At 51.0% G+C, this 19,928-nt stretch overlaps 1 protein-coding gene across 1 annotated transcript in view; it reads right to left on the bottom strand.

The window, feature by feature from the left end:
* CDH4 (cadherin 4) overlaps positions 1–19,928 on the bottom strand; it is a gene marked incomplete at both ends in the record, with an annotated part of 550,963 nt that overhangs the window by 9,002 nt on the left and 522,033 nt on the right. Inside the window, 2 exons of the mRNA XM_082857436.1 lie at positions 5,132–5,317; positions 17,625–17,762. Of these exons, the coding sequence (XP_082713562.1) occupies positions 5,132–5,317; positions 17,625–17,762 (324 nt within the window). The remainder of the gene's footprint in view (positions 1–5,131; positions 5,318–17,624; positions 17,763–19,928) is intronic.

The following is a 19,928-nucleotide window of genomic DNA, read 5'->3' as shown; positions in this document are numbered from 1 at the left end:
GTTATAGGGTCTCCGGGGTACGATCAGTCTCGGGGGGTATTCTTCACGTTTTGAGGGGGGATGGAAGCTCCACGGAAGCACTTGGGGCCCCGAGATGTGTAATTATTCCCGGCAAAGCTTGCAACAGTCTCACTAGAAAACAAGCAACACAGCACACTGCAGCTGCATTTGAACAGTTCTGCTTAGACACGTGCGGAGTATTACGTGCCTAAGAATATTCACTGAAGTATCATCTGTATCATTCACAGAGGATACATACTGCTGTGAGCTCAGGCACCCATAGCACTGGCTGGGCGGATGGGCTGCATCCGCACAGTGGGGACATTTGCAGCTGTAAGAAAGAACCAGGAAGATACACGTGGGAACGGAGAGATCTCCAGGATTGACTGGTGAGCAGAAAAGGCAACATCCATTGCAGGCTGCCTCTTGCGTGAAAGGGGGAGAGGAACATGAATTTGCATATGTATCTGCTCATATTTGCAAAAAGAAATGCTGAAAGGATAAACCAAAAACTCATAAAACAGTCACCCGTGAGCAGAGGGAAGGAATAAGGGTGGAGGGAACGTCTGGAGGGGTGAGTTTGCTGCGTGTGTTTTGCCACATAGCTTTGATTTTAGAGCCACGTAAAACCTTACATTCTCACATTTTAGGTATTACAAGTAAACTTGTATATATAAAGCAATCTCTGAAAACTAGAAACAAACGGAGTTAAATTAAACTAACTGTATATCGATGGTAATATAACTCCCAAGAAAATAATGATTTCTCGTGACTGGGACAGCATTTAGATGGAAGTCCTTCATGGGATTTATTCTAAGGACAAGTTACTGCAAAGAAACCTTAAATTCATCTGGTCTGCTTGCTGTTGGCCGGGAGTTTGGATTCGTTATTTTTTAAGCTTTTTATGTATAATTGGCTCTCTGTATCCATGGGCTCCACATCCGTGGATTTAACCAACCACAGATTGAATACACTTGAAAAAAATTCCAGAAATTTAAAACCTGAATTTGCCTCACACAGGCAACAGTTTACACAGCACTGACATGGTATTAGGTATAAATTACACGAAGAGTGTGTGTAGGTTATATGCAAATATTCAGTTGGCCAAAAAGGTCTCATGGAAAAACCCGAACGAACTTTTTTGGCCAACCTGATACTATGCCATTTTGTATAAGGGATTTGAGCATCTGTGGATTTTGGTACCTACCTGTGGGGGTGTGTGTCCCGGAACCAATCCCCCATGGATACCGAGGGGTGATTGTATATTGTAGGTTAAAGTAAATCAGCAATTATCTTACTGTTGTTAGGAACCAAGATTTTCAGTGTAAGAGAAATGAGATCAAGTATAAAATCAACAAAGGTTAGTAAAACCCTCCAGTGTTCAATTTGGATGAAATGATCATGTGAATCAGTGAAGTAACGTTGAGGTGGTCAGGAAGCACATGCACTGAAGTGTCACTTCTTCGCTCTGCCCTGACAACATCCAGCAGCGATGGCAGCAGCCGCAGTGAGCACCTCTCGCGTCTGGACGTTGGTTTCTAAGTACCACTCCTCACTAGAGGAATGGCCCGTCCAGATGTGAGGCAAGAAATCAGCAAGACGAACCTGGGCTGTGCACTCAGGTCCCAACACAGGGACGTAGCAGAAGCACCTGGAACCAGCTGCCGGAGGAGCCCCCTGGCCAGAGGTCAAGACCCGTGCTAGCTGCAGCTGAGCACCGCACACCGATGTATAAAAACCTGCACAGCCTTAGCCGTGACGAGAAAGTGAAAACCGCAAGCTCACTGACTGCTTTTGCATTTACCCAGGTCCTCACCTCTGCAATCTGTGGATAGTCACTTTCCCTGGCAAAAGGGGACTTTGCAGCCACGATGAAGGTAAGGGTCTTGAGCTGGGAGGGGGTCCTGGATAACCCAGGTGGGCCCTACGTGCCGTCACAGGGTCGTTACGGGCTCCTGACCTCCAGAAAAGTGCGAGGGTAAACGCGTGTCGTGTTACACAATTGTTACGGCGGCCGTAACACCTGGATGCAGGTGGTGACACTGCCTGTTGCTGGCTCACCAGTTCTGCTCTGAGAATCGGAAGTACAGGTGGAGAATGAAGCCTCATTCTCGCCTTTTCTGTTGAGCTGCGTTAATTTCATGTTCCTGTTGAGTGGCTTAAACAACACAGATTGGTTATCTTACAGTTCTGGGGGCCAGAAGCCAAGTCTGCGCTGCTGGGCTAAGGTCGGGGCGGGCAGGGCTGGCCGCTTCTGAAGCCTCCTGGACGCCTTTTCTGGCTCCGTCCGAGAGGCGCCTGTGCTCTCGGCCCCTCCCTCCGTCTTCAGAGCGGCAACGCGGCACCTTCCAGTCTGTCTCTCTCAGACCTCTGCTGCATCCTCAGGTCTCTGACTCTGGTCCTCTTGCGTCACTCTTCTAAGGGCCCCGCGATTACTTGGGGGCCCCCCAGGACCATCCAGGACAACCTCCCATCTCAAGATCCTTAACTTCTTCACATCTGCAAAGTGCCCTTTGCCACATACGCACAGATTTGGGAGACTGGGACCTGGGTGGGCATCTTTGTGTGGGCGTTGTTCTGACAGCTGCAGGCCTGCATTTCAGCATCATCACAGGGCTCTTTTATACAGAAGCATTCTAGCCGAGGACTGTACAACGAATGACAGGATTGTAAAGCACCATTTTATACCGCCTAATGAAGAAATGAACTTGGCAATGACCATCAACAGATGATGAAACCAACAGATGGGGGCTGGTGGAGAGCCGTGTTTTTGCAGACTGCTTGCCGGTCATGACGGGGAGGAGCCAACTCCACGGTGACGGGAGAGGCCTGTGAGCACCGGAGCCCGCTGGTCAGGCTCAGATGGCTGTGCACGGGACAACCAGGCTTCTCACCGTGGAAGGGCCCTTCAGGTCTGCAGCCCTGGTTACAGGAAGAGCAGAGAGCGAGAGACCAGATACTCCGAGAGGAAGCGATCGGACAGATTCAGCACCGCGGACCCTGCGTTTGTGACAGGTCAGAGGTGGGGGGAATATTCTAGATTATGAGAGATTCAAGAGACGGCAAAACCGAATGCAACGTGGGGACCCTGGTTGGATCCAGATTTGAAAAACCATACCATCAAGAGACACTTGGAAAATTAAGGGCAATTAAATGTAGACTCAGGGCTTCCCTGGTGGCGCAGTGGTTGAGAGTCCCCCTGCCGATGTGGGGGACGTGGGTTCGTGCCCCGATCCGGGAAGATCCCACATGCCGCGGAGCGGCTGGGCCCGTGAGCCATGGCCGCTGAGCCTGCGCGTCCGGAGCCTGTGCTCCGCAACGGGAGAGGCCATGGCAGTGAGAGGCCCACGTACCGCAAAAAAAACCAACAAAAAAACAAATGACTCATGTTGGAGATCACGGAGGCGTGGCTGTCTGTCTCAGGTGCTGTCATGGTTGTAGCTATGTGAGCAGAGGGCCTGGAGTTAGAACCACACTGCGGCAAAACATGGATGGAGCGACATGGCAGCACGCTAGTAACTGTGAAACTGAAGTGGCAGGTGAGGGTACACCGTCTCTCTTACTTCTAGATGTGCTTGGAAACGTTTGTGATAAATGGTGTGACACACTTCTGCTCAGAGGGGAACTGATCGCCTCGTGGGACCAGTTGTCCCGCGAGCCCTGGGGGTGCTGGTGATGGGGCCGTGCTGCCCTGCCTGCTGCTCGCCTGGCCCAGCCCTGCCCCATCGTTGGGCTCCTCCTGCAGCTCAGCCTTGATTTCTGTGAGTATTGACCGTCATACACCTGGTGCATCAAACCCATGCCTTCTCAGCTCCTGCTACTAAGCAAGGTATTGAGCGCGAGAAGAGTCTACTATAAAGTAGGTAACAGTGCTGAGTGGGCGTGGAAAGGGGACAGAGACGAGGCTCCCGAAGGTGCAGTGCCTGCCGACGGGAAGGCCTGGAGGTGGCAGCAGAGATCGGGGTTCTGGGCCGACACTTTCGTCGTCCTCCCCACCGTCCCCCCCGGCTCACCTTGCGGGAGCCCCCGTCCTCTGCAGCCGTGGTCTCCTCATCTGCTGAAGGAATGGGTGTTACCTGCAGAGCCCCTGGAGCCCCCGGTGAGAAGCCACGTCCCTCCCTGGCGCTTGCCTCTTCATGGCTGAGGTCCCCCCCCCGACCACCCCGCCACCGAGAACTAAGCGGCTGCCAGGCCTCCAGCCCCTCCCCCAGGGCCCACGAGTGTTGGCGGCGACTGAAATATGTTGCTTCATAAAATCACGGTGGGTGTGCCTCTGAAGAAGTCACTAAAGGAAGTGGTCCTTCTCCCATATTTATCCGTTCGTGTCCCTGGAGGACAGGGAATAATGCTACGTGTCATGCATTAAAAACTGTGTCGCCAGTCTGAGTGAGGACACCTTCCAGAAAGATTATGGCCAACGGAAGTCTGTCGGACGGCAAAACAAAACATATTGGTAACAGAGAAATCAGTGAGTAATTTGCTCCAACAGTTTCAATCAGAGGCCAGACAGCCTCCCTGGGCCTCCGCTCAGCTGCCTCCCCCACGTGTGGCCACGACCCTTCGCTCAAAGCCCAGGGGCCGGGTCTGCACCCTGAGGGGAGCAGCCCAGCGTGGGTGCAGGCTCGTGGGGCAGGGCCGGGGGTGCACCAGTGCACGTGGGGGAGGCTTGGGGTGAAGTGTTTTCGCTGAGCCTTGCTGGGAGCTGCAGAGGTTACCGCGACCCCCGAACTGGCCTGCTCCCGCTGTTCCTGCCACCCTGACCCTCCTCCGGGCACTGGGGCACCGCTCACTCACTGCCTCGGGCAAAGCCTTGTCGCCGCCCGGCCGGGAAGCAGAAGAGGCTGATTCTCGGCCTCTGAGCTTCAGAAGCTGAGGGCCAGGTGCGAGGGAGGAGATGGGAGAGTTATCTTTTGGGGGGTGGGTGGCAGGTCAGGCCTGCAGAGTCCCTGGGGTCACGTGACCGGTCCTGCTGAGGCTGCCTCTGCCCCTGGCAGGTCGGGCACAGTCCTTTGCCCTTGGACACTGGGGTGGCACGCACTGAACCCGAATATCACTCCTGTTACGTCTGCCTCAGGGCACGTGGCGGGGGCAGAGCTCGGGGAGCCCAGCAGGAGGCGAGGTGAGCACCCACCTTCACCACGGTGACCATGCCCTCGTTGGTGACGGGGTCCGTGCGGACGCTGAAGTGGCCTGAGGGGTCCCCGCTGATGATGCGGTAGACAGCGTTCCAGTTCGGGGAGTGGGGCTGATCTCGGTCCATCACAGTGAGGTTTGCGACCACCATCTCCACCCGGTTTTCGGGGACTTCCCCTGCGTACTGCGAAGTGTAAGAAAAGACAACATTACAAACCCGTGTGGAAGCCTGGAGAGGCTGGAGAGGTTCTCTGCTGACCCTGGGGGGCCTCTGCTTCCAGCTGCTCCCAGACACGGTGACTCCCACAGGTTGGCCCATCCCATGTCCGTGCCGACGAGGTGGTGTCTAGAGGGGGCTCTGCTTCCTCCAGCTGAGGCCCAGCAAAGCCCGAGGCTCATCTGCACGTATCCACCTCCAAACTAATCCCTGCCTGTGCACGCACGCACGCACGCATGCCAGGCCCCCCTCCTAAATCCCCTTCAAGCCCTTCCCATAGGCAGCAGGGGACCAATGCAAATACCTGGGGCTTGCAAGAGACTATAAGAATGTGCTTACAAAATGGGGAACGAACAGGAGTGGGGACGCAGCTGCAGAGGGCTTCCCGAGCTGAACCATCTCTGGGCTCCTGACGTCCCGGTGGTCCCCGACACGGGCTTGGGGCCTGGGGTCAGCAGCTGCAGATGTGCAGATGATCAAACACAGAGCCTCAACCCTTTCCTGCCGCAGCAGTGAGGGCTGCAAACCACACCCATCGGTGAGTGGGGTTCACGTGGCCGCAGTAGTTACGGGCAGGCAAAGACTGTGTGCGTGGCGGGGCGTGTTGGTGCTGGTGTCGAGGTGGTGATGGACATCTGAGCACCTCTCAGCAGGCGAGTCAGTGCTGTGCAGCTGTGGCCCAGCTCAGAAGAGCCCCGAGCTCGGTTTACTGCTGTGCGGTCACAGTCTTGAAATTCTTCATACTTTGTGAATGACGGCCCCTGCGTTCTTATTTGGCACTGGGCCATGCAAATCGTGTGGCCATTCTGTCACAGTGCAGTGTGCTTTTGAGCCACAAAACCTGGAGACAAAGTTTGAACAAATATCTGGGGATTTCCAGTTGTGTTCACAGCAGCGCAGCCCTAACGATGGTTAGCGAGTGCCCACTCTGTGCCAGGTACTGCCCTTGCGTTATTCTGCTGGTTCCTCAGGAGAACCCCATTCTTATCCCCATTTTGCAGATGGAGAAGCAGAAGCAAGAGAGGTTAAGAGACCTTGGCACAGCCCAGAGAAAGCACAGCTCAGGGAAACCGCCGGGTGACTGCCGGAGCCTGGATCCAGCCATGCCTGAAGACAGTGCAGCTTCTGCGAGATGAGGAGATTCTCTTCTTGTTTCAGTTGCCAGGGTCAGTGTAGTGGACATCAGTAGGCTGTTTGGCTCTCCAGCACCTTCTGAATTCCCTTCTTTATTTTCCAGAACCGTGCTTTCTCGCCCTCCTCTACTGCCACGACCTGGTCAGGTGATCTAGAACCTGCCAGTGGGACACACCTTCATGAGTTTGATTCAGAAGAGAGGCAGAGAGACCTTGTGCTTTGGCGCCTGCAGTGGCAGAAGGTGGGTGGTGGCACCGTGTCCAGCGATGGAGATGGGAGCTGAGGCCTCTGCGCCCCGTGGCAGCGGAAGGTGGGGGTACCCCCGGCGGAGCCCCCGACCTGATGCATGCGGCTCTCGGAGTCTGTGGCCCCTCATGTGCTTTGGCGGCCACTGGCTTAATCAGGGTGGGTTCTGGTGCCGTCACCTGACAGCCCCCCCCCCCCCGCCACAGCCCAGTTCCAGTGCACCCCATGGGGGCCCTGTTGGGCGCCTCCACCCACTCTGCTCCGGTCCCCCGAGAATACGGGCCTGTGGTTTCACGGCATGGGGAGAGCTGCATGTCCCGGAGACCAGTTCCTTCCAAACTTCCGGGTGAAGTTTATTTGAAAAGTCTATTTTAATTCACGCAAGTTTAATAAAGGTTCACAAAGAGGTGCCTTAGCTGGGAAGCCTGGCTCAGGGTGTTCTTACTAACCTTCCCCTAGAGCCATAATGAGTTTTAACTTTAAATTTTTGGGTTTTCAGGCACAGGGAAAGCCTCCCCCATGCCCCGTGGGATGTAAGGGCGGATACTTGGGAAAGGAAGAATTGGAAGAGTGTTGGAATTTCTTGCATAGCTGTAACCCAGAATTCACGTGCACCCCCATCTCGAGAGGCAGGGTGGATTTCCTATTCGTGCCTGGGCCTTCCAGCACAACCCCAGCTCCTCCGCACAAATCTGGGGGGCTCCCAGGGGAGGGTCACATTAGCAGAGTGGAGGATTTGGGTGGGAACAGTGAAGCCCAGCCGGGACTTAGGGAAGACCCCTCAGCCAGGCCGAGAGGACAGAGGATGGCAGGGCCTGTCCCCACAGACCCGGGGACCACCAGGGCACCTGCTCCATTGGGGATGCCAGACTCCCTGAGATGATGCTTTTGTTTCTGGCCCCAGTATTCGAACCATCGCTGGTCCTAGCGCGGCTCAGGCCTGAGGACCTGACCCTCCCCCAGCTGCCTTCTCTCTGGGCCCTGGACCCTGGTATGACTGAGGGTGTTATGCGAGGGGGGTGCCCCCCACCCAGTCCTCTCCTGAGCCGGGAACTCAGGGATCGCCCTGGAAGCCCCGGGGCTGCGTTGGCTTCTGTTGGAAAACGTGCCTTCTCCTCCGACGTTCCTATGGTTTTACTTTTTGTTTTGTTTTGTCTTTAGTTTCTTTATCGTCTGCAGTCAGAACTTCCAAGCCTCCGCTCCTTCTCTCCCTCACAGCCCACAGCACTTCCGAGCTCCTGCTCTCTCCATCCTTCCGCAGCGCCTGGCCCCGGGGCTCCGGCCCAGGGATGCGCCGCGGCGCTGGTGCAGGGAGCGGGAGGTGGCAGGGGCACGGCGTTCCGGCGATTTTAACTTTTGAAATTTAGTTTCCTCTCCAGTAAAACGGTGACGATTTCTGTCGGTTTCTGAGTTTGGAATCAGAATCTGACGGGTGGGACCAGTGGCTCGTAACGGGGGACCTGGCGGCTGACATCCATCCTCCTCCACCCACAGGGAGAAGCCCGGGGCCCGGGGCCCGGGTGGTGACTCTGGAGCCTTGTCCCCTCCTTGCGGTGCTGCTGTGAGAACAGGTGAGTGCCGCCTGGGACGTGGCCCTTGGGACCCCAGCTCAGGGAGAGGACCCTGAAGCACCTCCCCAGCTTTTTGGTTCACAGACGGGCTTGGTCACCCCCTTTCCAGAAAGAAGGGCTACTGGGTGCTTGTCGCCCTCTCTTCTGTCTTCAGAGGACCCTGGGAGGGGACCCACCATGATCTCACCCCCCCTTTATTTTTTTTTAACATTTAGCTTAACTTTATTCATGCTTGCCTTGGAATGGGGAATAGGTCATCCAATCAAATATACAGTAAAGACAAGTATGTCCTATCACGTACAGTCTTGAACTGTAGCGCGATGTACCTTAAAGACTCCCATCCTCCCTTTCTTAACAGATGAGGAAACTGGACTTGGAATGAATGTTTTGGTGCCTCCACCGTGAACCCCTCACCCGCTGAAGGCAGAGCCGGGACCCTGTCTGCTCCGCCGCCCAGTCGGTGCCCCTGTGATGGGGGTCAGGTAGCACCCGCGGCGTTTTTAGGGCAGAGAACAAACTTCCCTGTAGATGAGCGGATGCTCCCAGCTTCACCTTGAGCCATGTAACACTTACGCGTCAAGAGGGGAAAACGTTCTGATGCTCAGAGAGGTCCGACTGTCAGCCTAAGGGCTCAAAGCTAGGAGGGACCTGGGGGTTGGGGGGGGGGCAGAAGGGGGCTTCCCGACTCCAGGAGACCCTCCCGTGGGCCTGTGTGTGGCTGGGTCTCAGGGCTTTGCTCCAGGACCTGAGGATGAGGCAGAGGGAGGCCCTTGGGTCAGGCCTGCGGCTGTGTCCTGGGGGCCTCGGCCCTACCCCGGTGGACCCGCCTCACCCTGCAGGGGTGCTGAGGGACGGCTTCGCGGTGGCAGCAAGGGAGCGCAGGCTCGGAGCAGGCGAAGGGAGAACGACGTCTAATTAACATTTCAGAACAGGAACTGGATCATGCAAATCCCCACCCCCACCTCTGCAGCTTCTGCTGATGGCTCTTGATTAAGCGCGATAAAATTAGCCTGGCTGTGCAGGGGGTGCAGCCAGCCCTGGGCCTGCGCCCGCCCGCCCCCACTGAGCCCAGCAGACGGTGTCCTGGGGCCCTGCCTTCCACCCGTCCCGAGGGGCCATGTCATAACGTGTGACCCCGGGACATTAGCCAATCCACACACATCCACGCCGCCGCCCCACAGCCCCGACAGTAAGCAGGCAGGGCCTCTGTGCTCTCCTGGCCTCCAGGGCCCGGGCCTGGCTGAGGCCGACTGGGGTGGAGGAGGGGCAGGGGCGGAGATGTGGGTTGGACTCTGTCTCACTGTGTGACCTTGGGTAGCCCGAATTACCCCTCTGGGCCTCAGGTGTCTCTGGTGGAAAAAGGGGATAGCAGCTGTTTTCCTGACGGAGAAAAGCCTCTTAGGAAACACACTCAGAAGCCTTTAGATGTGAGGGCATCACGCATACTACTGATTCCCAAGCAGCTCAGAAAGAATTGTGTGGGCGCACCTACAGGAGAAGCGGGCACACACGGCATGGCGCCGACAGGGTCGGTGTGCGCAGCTCTCCTTTTTGTTTGCTGTAACTGGAGCACAGCTGATTTACAATGTGTGTTAGTTTCAGGTGTAGAGCAAAGTGACTCAGTTATACACATATATATGTATATTCTTTTTCAGATTCTTTCCCCATACAGGTTATTAGAAAATATTGAGTTCCCTGTGTTATACAGTAGGTCCTTGTTCTTTATCTATTTTATATATAGCAGTGTGTAAATGTTAATCCCAACCTCCTAAATTATCCCCCGGCCCTTTGGTAACCATAAGTTTGTTTTCTATGTCTACGAGTCTGTTTCTGTTTTGTAAATAAGTTCATTTGTATCATTTTTTTAGTTTCCACATGTAAGTGATATATGATGATATTTGTCTTTCTGTCTAACTTCACTTAGCATGATCATCTCCAGGTCCATCCATGTTGCTGCAAATGGCATTATTTCATTCTTTTTTATAGCTGAGTAATATTCCATTGTATATGTGTACCACATCTTCTTTATCCACTCATCTTTTGATGGACATTTAGATTGCTTCCATGTCTTGGCTATTGTAAATGGTGCTGCAGTGAACACTAGGGTGCATGTATCTTTTCAAATTATGGTTTTCTCCAGATAAATGCCCAGGAGTGGGATTGCTGGGTCATATGGTAGTTCTATATTCAGTTTTTTAAGGAACCTCCGTACTGTTCTCCATAGTGGCTGCACCAATTTACCTTCCCACCAACAGTGCAAGAGGGTTCCCTTTTCTCCACACCCTCTCCAGCATTTGTTGTTTGTAGATTTTCTGGTGATTTCTATTCTAACTGGTGTGAGGTGATACTTCACTGCAGTTTTGATTTGCATTTCTCTAATTAGTGATGTTGAACATCTTTTCACGTGCCTTTTTGCCATCTGTGTGTCTTCTTTGCAGAAATTTCTACTTAGGTCTTCTGCCCATTTTTTGATTGGGTTTTCTTGATATTGAGCTGCGTGAGCTGTTTGTATATTCTGGAGATGAATCCCTTGTCAGTCGCTTCATTTGAAAATATTTTCTCCCATTCCATAGGTTGTCTTTTCGTTTTATGGTTTCCTTTGCTATGCGAAAGCTCTTAAGTTTAATTAGGTCCCATGTGTTTATTTTTGTTTTCATTACTCTGGAAGATGGATCCAAAGATGTATTGCTGCGATATGTCAAAAGGTGTCCTCCCTATGTTTTCCTTTAGGAGTTTTATAGTATCCGGTCTTATGTTGAAGTCTTTAATCCATTTTGAATTTATTTTTTGTATGGTGTTAGAGAATGTTCTAATTTCATTCTTTTACATGTAGCTGTACAGTTTCCCCAGCACTACTTATTGAGGAGACTGTATTTTCTCCATTGTATATTCTTGCCTCGTTTGTCGTAGACTAATTGACCGTAGGTGTGTGGGTTTATTTGTGGGCTTTCTATCCTGTTCCATTGATCTACATTTCTGTTTTTGTGCAAGTACCATGCTGTTTTGATTACTGTAGCTTTGTAGTATAGTCTGAAGTCAGGGAGCCTGATTCCTCCAGCTCCGTTTTTCTTTCTCAAGATTGCTTTGGCTATTCAGGGTCTTCTGTGTTTTCATACAAATTTTAAAACTTTTTGTACTAGTTCTGTGAAAAATACCATAGGTAATTTGATAGGGATTTCACTGAGTCTGTAGATTACCTTAGGTAGTATAGTCATTTTGACAGTATTGATTCTCCCAATCCATGAACTTGGTATATGCTTCCATCTGTTTATGTCATCTTCTGTTTCTTTCATCAGCATCTTACAGTTTTTGGAGTACAGGTTTTTTTTTTTTTTTTCTCCTTAGGTAGGTTCATTCCTGGGTATTTTATTCTTTTTGATGCCATGGTAAATGGGATTGTTTCCTTAATTTCCCTTTCTGATCTTCTGTTGTTAGTGTACAGAAATGCAACAGATTTCTGTGTATTAATTTTGTATCCTGCAACTTTACCAGATTCACTGATGAGCTCAAGTAGTTTTCTGGTAGCATCTTTAGGATTCTCAATGAATGTATAGTGTAATGTCATCTGAAAATGGTGACAGTTTTGCTTCTCTTCCAGTTTGGATCCCTTTTATTTCTTTTTCTTTTCCAACTGCTGTGGCTAGGACTTCCAAAACTATGCTGAATAAAAGTGGTGAGAGTGGACATCCTTGTTTGTTCTTTTTAAATTTATTTATTTTTGGCTGCGTTGGGTCTTTGTTGCTGTGCGCGGGCTTTCTCTAGTTGAGGTGAGCAGGGGCTACTCTTGCTGTGGTGCACGGGCTTCTCATTGCGGTGATTTCTCTTGCTGCGGAGCACAGGCTCTAGGCACACAGGCTTCAGTTGTTGTGGCACACTGGCTTAGTTGCTCCGCGGCATATGGGATATTCCCAGACCAGGTCTTGAACCCATGTCTCCCGCATTGGCAGGTGAATTTTTAACCACTTCGCCACCAGGGAAGTCCCCTTGTCTTGTTCTTGATCTTAGAGGAAATGCTTTCAGCTTTTCACCATTGAGTACGATGTTAGCTGTGGGGTTGTCATATATGGCCTTTATTATGTTGAGGTAGGCTCCCTCTATGCCTACTTTCTGGACAGTTTTTTTTCTTTTAATCATAAATGGGTGTTGAATTTTATCAGAAGTTTTTTCTGCTTCTACTGAGATGATCGTATGGCTTTTATTCTTCAATTTGTTAATGTGGTGTATCACACTGATTGATTTGCAGATATTGAAAAATCCTTGCATCCCTGGGATGGATCCCACGTGATCGTGGTGTATGATCCTTTTAATGTATTGTTGGATTCGGTTTGCTAGTGTTTTGTTGAGGATTTTTGCATCTGTGTTCATCAGTGATATTGGCCTGTAATTTTTTTTTGAAGTATTTTTGTCTGGTTTTGGTATCAGAGTGATGGTGGCCTCATAGAATGAGTTTGGAAATGTTCCTTCTTCTGCAATTTTTTGGAATAGTTTCAGAAGGATAGGTGTTAACTCTTTTCTAAATGTTGTTTGATAGAATTCCCCTGTGAAACCATCTGGTCCTGGACGTTTGTTTGTTGGGAGTTTTTAAATCACAGATTCAATTTCAGTACTTGTAATTGGTCTTTTCATATTTTCTATTTCTTCCTGGTTCAGTTTTGGGAGATTGTACCTTTCTAAGAATTTGTCCATTTCTTCTAGGTTGTCCAATTTACTGCCATATAGTTGCCTGTAGTAGTCTCTTGTGGTCCTTTGTATTTCTGTGGTGTTGGTTGTAATGTCTCCTTTTTCATTTCTAATTTTATTGATTTGAGTCCTCTCCCTTTTTTTCCTGATGGGTCTTGCTAAAGTTTTATTAATTTTATCTTTTCAAAGAACCACCTTTTACTTTAATTTTTTTTTATGGTTTTCTTAGTCTCTATTTCATTTATTTCTGCTCTGATCTTTATGATTTCTTTCCTTCTACTAACTTTGGGTTTTGTTTGTTCTTCATTTTTAGTTGCTTTAATGTAAGGTTAGGTTGTTTGAGATTTTTCTTTTTCCTGAGGTAAGCTTGTATCGCTATAAACTTTCCTCTTAGAACTGCTTTTGCTGCGTTCCATAGCTTTTGGATCATAGTGCTTTCGTTTCCATTTGTCTCTAGGTATTTTTTGATTTCCTCTTTGATTTCTTCAGTGATCCATTGGTTGTTCACTAGCATATTGCGTAGCCTCCACGTGTTAGTGTTTTTTTGCAGTTTTTTTTTTTTGTAGTTGATTTCTAATCTTATAGTGTTGTGGTTGGAAAAGATGCTTGATATGATTTCAATTTTCCTAAATTTACTGAGGCTCGCTTTGTGGCCCAGCATGTGATCTATCCTGGAGAATGTTCCATGTGCACTTGAAAAGAATGTGTATTCTGCTGCTTTCGGACAGAATGCTCTGTAGATATCAGTTAAGTGCATCTGGTCTAATGTGTCATTTAAGGCTTGTGTTTCCTCACTGATTTTCTGTCTGGATGATCTGTCCATTGATGTAAGTGGGGCGCTGAAGTCCCCCACTATTATTTATTTACTGTCAATTTCTCCTTTTATACCTGTTAACATTTGCCTTATATATTGAGGTCCTCCTGTGTTGGGTGCATATATATTTACAATTGTTGTATCTTCTTCTTGGATTGATCCCTTGATCATTACGTAGTGTCCTCCTTTGTCTCTTGTAGTAGTCTTTATTTTCAAGTCTATTTTATCTGATACGAGTATTGCTACTCCAGCTTTCTTTTGATTTCCATTTGCATGGAATACCTTTTTCCACTCCCTTTCAGTCTGTATGTGTCTCTAGGTCTGAAGTGGGTCTCTTGTAGACAACATATATATGGGTCTTGTTTTTGTATCCATTCAGCCAGTCCACGTCTTTTGGTTGGAGCATTTAACCCGTTTACATTTAAGGTAACTATTATTATTATTTTTTGCGGTACGCGGGCCTCTCACTGCTGTGGCCTCTCTCGTTGCAGAGCACAGGCTCCGGACGCGCAGGCTCAGCGGCCATGGCTCACGGGCCCAACCGCTCGGCAGCATGTGGGATCCTCCCGGACTGAGGCACGAACCCGTGTCCCCTGCATCGGCAGGCGGACTCTCAACCACTGCGCCACCAGGGAAGCCCCCATTTAAGGTAATTATTGATATGTCTGTTCGTACTGGCATTTTGTTAATTGTTTTGGGTTTGTAGGTCTTTTTTCTTCCTTTCCTCTTTTGTTCTCTCTTCTTATGATTTGATGACTTTAGTGTTGTGTTTGGGTTCCTTTTTCTTTTTTGTGTGTACGTCTATTGTAGATTTTTGGTTTGTGGTTACCATGAGGTTCTGATACAGCAGTGTATATAAATACATGATTGTTTTAAATTGTGATCTCTTAATTTCAAACGCACTTCCAGTGTCCTGCACTTGTGCTCTCCTCCTCTCACGATCGCTGGTGTTGATACCATGCTTGTGTGGATGATCTCCTACCTTTACTGTACGTTTGCCTTTACTGGTGAGCTTTCCCATTTCATCATTTTCTTGTTTCTAGTTGTGGCCTTTTCTTTTCCACGTAGAGAAGTTCCTTCAGTGTCTGTTGTAGAGCTGGTTTGGTGGTGCTAAACTCTTTTAGCTTTTGCTTGTCTCTAAAGCTTTTGATTTCTCTATCAAATCTGAATGAGAGCCTTGCTAGGTAGAGTATTCTTGGTTGTATGTCTTTTCCTTTCATCACTTTAGATATATCCTGCCACTCCCTTCTGGCCTTCATAGTCTCTGCTGAAAAAAATCAGCTGATAATCTTTTGTTTTTAAAAATAAATTTATTTTTGGCTGTGTTGGGTCTTCGTTGCTGTGAGCGGGCTTTCTCTAGTTGCGGCGAGTGGGGGCTACTCTTTGTTGCGGTGCACGGGCTTCTCATTGTGGTGGCTTCTCTTGTTGCGGAGCACGGGGTCTAGGCACGCAGGCTTCAGTAGCTGTGGCTTGCGGGCACTAGAGCACGGGCTCAGTAGTTGTGGCACACTCCGTGGCATGTGGGATCTTCCTGGACCAGGGCTCGAACCTGTGTCCGCTGCATTGGCAGGCGATTCTTAACCACTGCACCACCAGGGAAGCCCCAGCCTTTCTTGTTTATTGATGAGTGACTGTGCAGCAGTTAGTTGTGATTTTCGTGCTTTTGTGTTAGGTGAGCGCAAGGCCTTCTACTCCACCATCTTGTCTTCCCTCTGTGAGGCTATTCTTTTCCCTGTTTCTATTCTTGCAACTTTTCTGTGAGCTTGAAAAATTATTTCTAAACACATGTTGAAAAAATTTCAAGGGCGTTCGGAATCTGTGGATATGGAAAGGTCTTCAAGACATATCATAAGCGGAAAAACCAAAAACAACGCAGGGGTCAGAGTGAAAACACAAGGGGCTCCTCCTCAAAGTAAGTCATTTTATACCTTTTAAGGTACTGTACTGTGTGTGTGAATTACCTAACCAAATACTCAAGTTAATTTTTAAAAAAGAGATAGATAATGATTAAATGAAGCCGGGTGAGGCAATGAAAACTTGTTCCTAGTTCCAAAGGGTCCAAGCTGAGAACAGAAAAAACCCAGATGGGCGGGGCCCTATCTGACTGAACTGATACAACAACAAGGAAGGACCCCAGAGGCCTTATGCCACCAGGTGGGAGGCTCCAGGGAATCGTGCGTTCCGTGTGACTCCGTTTACATGACATCCTAGAACAGGTAAAGCTCACCTTGGACGATGGGCCTGGGTTGCTGCTGGCCGGGGGGAAGGTTTCACTCAAGATTTGTGCCTCATACTGTAGGCACGTCAGACCTCAGTGCAACGAACAAGGAGCTGGTCTCCTCATGTCCAGACTCCCTGGGACGCTGCTCCTGAGCCCTTCCTGCCACTGCCCACTGGCCGTGGAGAGCAAACAATTGAAGCCATCCCACCCTAACCAGGGGGCAGAGACCTGAGCAGCTCCCTCTGTGGGGCGATCTGCCATCTGCCCACCAGATGGCGCTGTGCCCTCATGGCTGAGGCTGCCCTCCTCTGGCTTGGTCCAGCCGGACACAGAGCCTAGGACTCTGAGATGCCTTACTGCAGGGATGTGGGATTTGGGGACTCCAGAATTTGGAGCCTGTGGCGGGGTGGGGAAGCAGGATGAGGGCACGCAGGGACGCTGGTGGGGCTCCCTACGAGGGGCTCTGGCCTGTGAGATGCCTTCACGGCAAGCTGACCCACCCGCTGGGAGAATGAGGGGTCTCCTCTCTGTCCCCCCCACCCCCTCCGCTGTGGCATGAGAGCACAGCTTCCTGGGCTCAGCCCCAGCTGCTCCTAGTGGGCTGAGTGGCTCTGGACAGGTGACTTAGCCTCTCTGAGCCTCAGCATCCTCCTCCCTAACTGGGTCCCGAGCCTCAGGGGCTGGTAGGGCCCAGAGGTTGACCAGGAAGCCCAGGCTGCTGCCTGGTGGAGCGGGGGTGAGGGGCGCTCCACAGCTGGGCTTGCGCTCCAGTTCTTTTGTTACTGTTACTGCTGTTACCCTCTCATCCACTCGGTGCCACGGGAGTGAGGCTCAGAGAAGGCAACCCTGACACCCTGGGGGGAGGGGGCAGCCTCCACCTCCCAGCACTGCCCGGGGAGCCCTCACTGACCCTCCCCTCTGTCCATCTGGCCCCCTGCATCTGCCGCATTTCTGGACGGGCACCCGCAGGGTGGGTATATGTTCCCATTCTGTCAGCAACCCCACTCCGGGGGGCCCAAAAGACGCAGCTCCTTTGGAATTCAGAGGACCTGGGAGCGCGTGACTCGTGGCTCTGTGATTCCTCGGCTCTGCGGCTAGGGCGTTCCTGTGGTCATTTAGGTTCTGGGCAGCCTGGCACGTGGCCTGGTCACAGCCCGCTGGCCGTGCCTGAAGGGGCAGGACGTACAATGTGTCCCCCACGCCCCGCTGCCCCCCTGCTGATGGTGGGCCGTGGAGGGCCAGCTGCGGTCCTGCCGCAGGGACCTGCCCTGTCCCCAGGCATCCCCCCCGACAGTCCTGCCTGGCGTGCAGCCATGCACACAGCCCACACTGGCTGGCCCTGGAGCCCAAACACCGCCAGTCAACTCCTCCGGGTTCAGGAGGAGGGTCCAACTCCCTCTGCCCTGGGAGCCTCTCCAGGTGTCAGCCAGTGGTCAGTATCAGGGCCTGCAGACACCCGGAGCTCCTCTCCCGCTCAGCACCCCGCCGCTTGGGCCTTTGTTAACAGCCTGTCTGTCTATTCGTCTGTCAAGCTCCTTCCATCAGGTGGCAGCAGAGAGAGAAGCAGCCCGAAGGCCCGGGAACGTCTCCGAGGGGACGCGCACTCACCGTGCTGGCAGTGAACTCGGGTGGGTTGTCGTTCACGTCTGTCACCGTGATGATGGCTGTGGCCGTGTTGGACAGGCCATAGTTCAGGTTTCCTTCCATGTCTGTCGCTTGAACAATGACTGTGTACTGCTGAACTTTCTGGAAGGGCATGAGGGGGAGGAAGACAGCATCAGTTTGGGTTTTAGTTTACAGGCTGTTTATACTTTCATTAAAGAAATACATTCCCCGGACGGACTCAGCTGGGTCCCCGTCCTGCCCGGGGGCGCTCGGCAGGTGACCTGGCAGAAGAAAGTTCTCACTTGCGGTGGGTGGTGAGGTCTCTGCCTTCACCTCAGTGCCTGGCTTCCACGGGTGTAGATCGAGGTAGAAATAAGGAAAAGGGGGCCTGGAGCACACAGCACGCTGTGCTGGGTTTGCCAGACCAGGGGTGGACAGTTTGTAAAGAGGGGCGACCCCCAGACGTGTATCTGCAGGGACCTCATTTCTTTAGCATCCTCAGTGTCTAGTTCAGCCTCAGTCCAGAAATTCAAACAGGAGAAGGGAGTCAAGCCCTCTCCCCTCTCTCTGCAGGCACACAAACACCAGCATTACCGTGTCTGAACACAGTCTGGAAGGAGTGGTTAGCGTTCAGATGCAGGTGTGAATTTCAAAAGGCAAAATGATGCTTGATGGGGATGGCGAATTTCACTGGGCACTGAAGGGGCCGCCCAGCCCTTCTCCACCTGGACCCACTGGTGCAGCAACCCCAGGTCAGCAGAGGGGGCCTTTCCACACCCCTGTTCTGAGCAGAGGCCGCAGGTGTTTCCAACTGTGACAGGTGAGGACGAGCCTGGTGGGCAGCTCTCTGCTGGGACCACAGCCCACCTCTCACTGGCACCATTAGGGAGGGAGGGTTCTGGGGTCCAGGGCAGAAAGGGACCTTCTGAAATGCCTCCAAGGAATGAACGATCCCAAGTCCCGCTCCCCTAAGAGGTTCAGGGAAGAGCCCACTTCTCAGCCCCACGATTCAGGGAAATGTGCTCAGGATCCCCAGGGGGCTCTGGAAGGAATTATAAACAGCAGACGGTCACAGACTGCCACTCTCTTCCCCTCCCTCCCAGCCTCCCTCCATCCACTCCTCCATCCATCCGTGAGTCCCTCCATTTCTCTCTCTCCTTCCCAGACCCACAGCCCATGTGGGGAAAGCAGGACAGCCGCACGTAAATCAATGAAATTAGAACACTCCCTCTCACACCATACACATAAACAAACTCAAAATGGCTTGAAGACTTAGACATGACACCATAAAACTCCTAGAAGAGAACATAGGCAAACCATTCTCTGACATAAATCGTAGCAATGTTTTCTTAGGTCAGTCCCCCCAGGTAATAGAAATAAAAGCAAAAATAAATGTTAGCTTTTGCACAGCAAAGGAAATGATAAACAAAATGAATAGACAACCTACAGACTGCCAGCAAATATTTGCAAATGGGGCTTCCCTGGTGGCGCAGTGGTTGAGAGTCCGCCTGCCGATGCAGGGGACACGGGTTCATGCCCCGGTCCGGGAAGATCCCACATGCAGTGGAGTGGCTGGGCTCGTGAGCCATGGCCGCTGAGCCTGCGTGTCTGGAGCCTGTGCTCCTCAACGGGAGAGGCCGCAACGGGAGAGGCCACAACAGTGAGAGGCCTGCGTACCGCAAAAAAAAAAAAAAAAATTGCAAATGATGCGACCGACTGACAAGGGCTTAATCTCCAAAATACACAAACAGCTCACAACTCAATAACAAAAAACCAAACAACGCAATCAAAAAATGCACAGAAGACCTAAACAGACATTTCTCCAAAGAAGACATAAAAATGGCCAAGAGGCATGTGAAAAGATGCTCAACGTCGCTAATTATTAGAGAAACGCAAATCAAAATTACAAACAGATACCACCTCACAGCAGTCAGAATGGCCATCATCAAAAAGTCTACAAACAATAAATGCTGGAGAGGGTGTGCAGAAAAGGGAACCCTCCTGCACTGCTGGTGAGAATGTAAATTGATACAGCCACTATGGAGAACAGTACGGAGGTTCCTTAAAAAAACTAAAAATAGAGTTACTGTATGATCCTGCAATCCCACTCCTGGGCATATACCCGGAGAAAACCATAACCCAAAAGGATACGTGCACCCCAATGTTCACAGCAGCACTGTATACAATAGCCAAGACATGAAAGCAACTTAAATGTCCATGGACAGATGAATGGATAAAGAAGATGTGGTACATATATACATGGAATACTACTCAGCCATAAAAAAGAATGAAATAATACCATTTACA

The sequence above is a fragment of the Leucopleurus acutus genome (genome assembly GCF_964270905.1).
Source record: "Leucopleurus acutus genome assembly, chromosome: 16".
Taxonomy (NCBI): Eukaryota; Metazoa; Chordata; class Mammalia; order Artiodactyla; family Delphinidae; genus Leucopleurus; species Leucopleurus acutus.
This window is presented reverse-complemented; position numbering and strand designations above follow the sequence as displayed.